At 44.8% G+C, this 1,508-nt stretch overlaps 1 protein-coding gene across 1 annotated transcript; it reads left to right on the top strand.

Moving 5' to 3' along the window:
* Positions 1-103: 103 nt before the first annotated feature.
* Positions 104-1,463, top strand: LOC104957898 (glioma tumor suppressor candidate region gene 1 protein; the record flags this gene model as incomplete). Its single annotated transcript, XM_010785578.1, has 4 exons — positions 104-150; positions 286-328; positions 530-595; positions 1,059-1,463. Coding segments are annotated over exons 1-4 (555 nt in total), but the record flags the coding sequence as incomplete, so codon positions are not given.
* Positions 1,464-1,508: the final 45 nt, after the last annotated feature.

Genomic DNA, 1,508 nt, shown 5'->3' with positions numbered 1-1,508 from the left:
CCCAAAAAATATTAAATGTTATTTGCAGCCATATTAACAGTAAATATGTGTTTAATGCTGAATTATCCTTTTTTCAAATGATTAAAATATGATTGAATTCTCAGTTGACATGGAGGATGAAGATGGGACTTGTCTACTTGATGTTTTGTGGTAAGTCTGTCTGAACGTCATTCATAAGTATTTATTATTATTTAGTTATATAGGATTGAATGTGGTCTAATGTCCTCTTAACCTATAGTTCTTACAGAAACAGATCTTTACTCTGACTTCTCTCTGTGTTCGCAGTGACCCCCAAGCCCTGAACGACTTCCTTTATGGGACCAATGAGGTAACAGAGGAGAGTTAAATAGAGAGCGACTCAAATAAAGAAATCAATAAGTGCAAATGAAGAATTGGAGATGGGATATTTCTTGGCCCGCCGCCGTGTGAAAGGAGGGCTGGCGCTGGGAAGATGTGAAAGAGAGGTTGTAATGTAATACTGCGATCATTTCTCAAACAAAACAAATAAACGTTTGATTTCCTCCCCCAGCTGCAGACTGAAGACCTGCTCATTAACTCCTCCTCTGGGGGGGGTTCACTCTTCACAGACGCCCCGGTGAGTTAGATCCAGACAGCAGCGTCACCACAACCTGCTTCCGTCCCGGGAGAGGACTTTATTTCTGATTCTGTGCCAGGAAACTGACAAATGTTATTTCAGAAATATAATGCCGAAAACAGATCCAAATTTGCGATACATAGAAAACCTGTCTAATTATTATTATTACTGATACTGTAGCTTTTTAGCAATAATCGATATCTTTATTAATACTCATTCACTACCAAATCAATAGTTATATAAAGATACATATTTATTGTTAGATATTATAGTACAAAGCGAACATTATTACGTAACTGCTCTTGTTAATAATTTATACTTTATTATAATGTATTTTTTGTTCGTATTGCAATTTTTTCTTATGATTACAAAAATATTTGTATCAAATCGTGAAAAAATGTTTTTTATTGCACATTTGATTTATATTTACTTATAAAATATTATCCTCCTCCTCATCCTGTAGAGCCCCGGCTCTCTGCTTGGAGACGGCAGCGACCCCCCGGACTCGCCCCCCCCCGGCTGTGTGGATCTGTCCTTCCTGGAGGAGGCGCTCCTGTCCTCTCCGGAGGGTGAGGAGGACCCCGAGGAGGAGCTGCGGGGGACGACACCTGTGCAGACTGGATATGAGGGGAAGAAGGGGGGGGTGCAGTGTGACATCCTGCAGCAGAGCCTCCAGGAGGCCCAGATCACGGAGCAGACCATGGCTCTGGATCCCGGGGGGGATAACCTGTCGCTGTACTCGCCCCCCTTCATACCCAGGGACACCCAGGCAGCGGTGGACCCCCCCCAGCCTTCCCTGCTGGCCGTGGGGCCCGGCTGCCCCTCCCTGAAGCCGGCCGCCCAGCTGATGGGGCTCCTGCCTGGGAACGTTTTCCCCGAGACCTTCTCTCTGAGCTCCATGATCCTCCACAGG

Source organism: Notothenia coriiceps, unplaced genomic scaffold, assembly GCF_000735185.1.
Source record: "Notothenia coriiceps isolate Sejong01 unplaced genomic scaffold, NC01 NC01_scaffold00027969, whole genome shotgun sequence".
Classification (NCBI taxonomy): Eukaryota; Metazoa; Chordata; class Actinopteri; order Perciformes; family Nototheniidae; genus Notothenia; species Notothenia coriiceps.
Note: the sequence above shows the minus strand (reverse complement) of the source record. Positions and strands in the feature narration are given on the sequence as shown.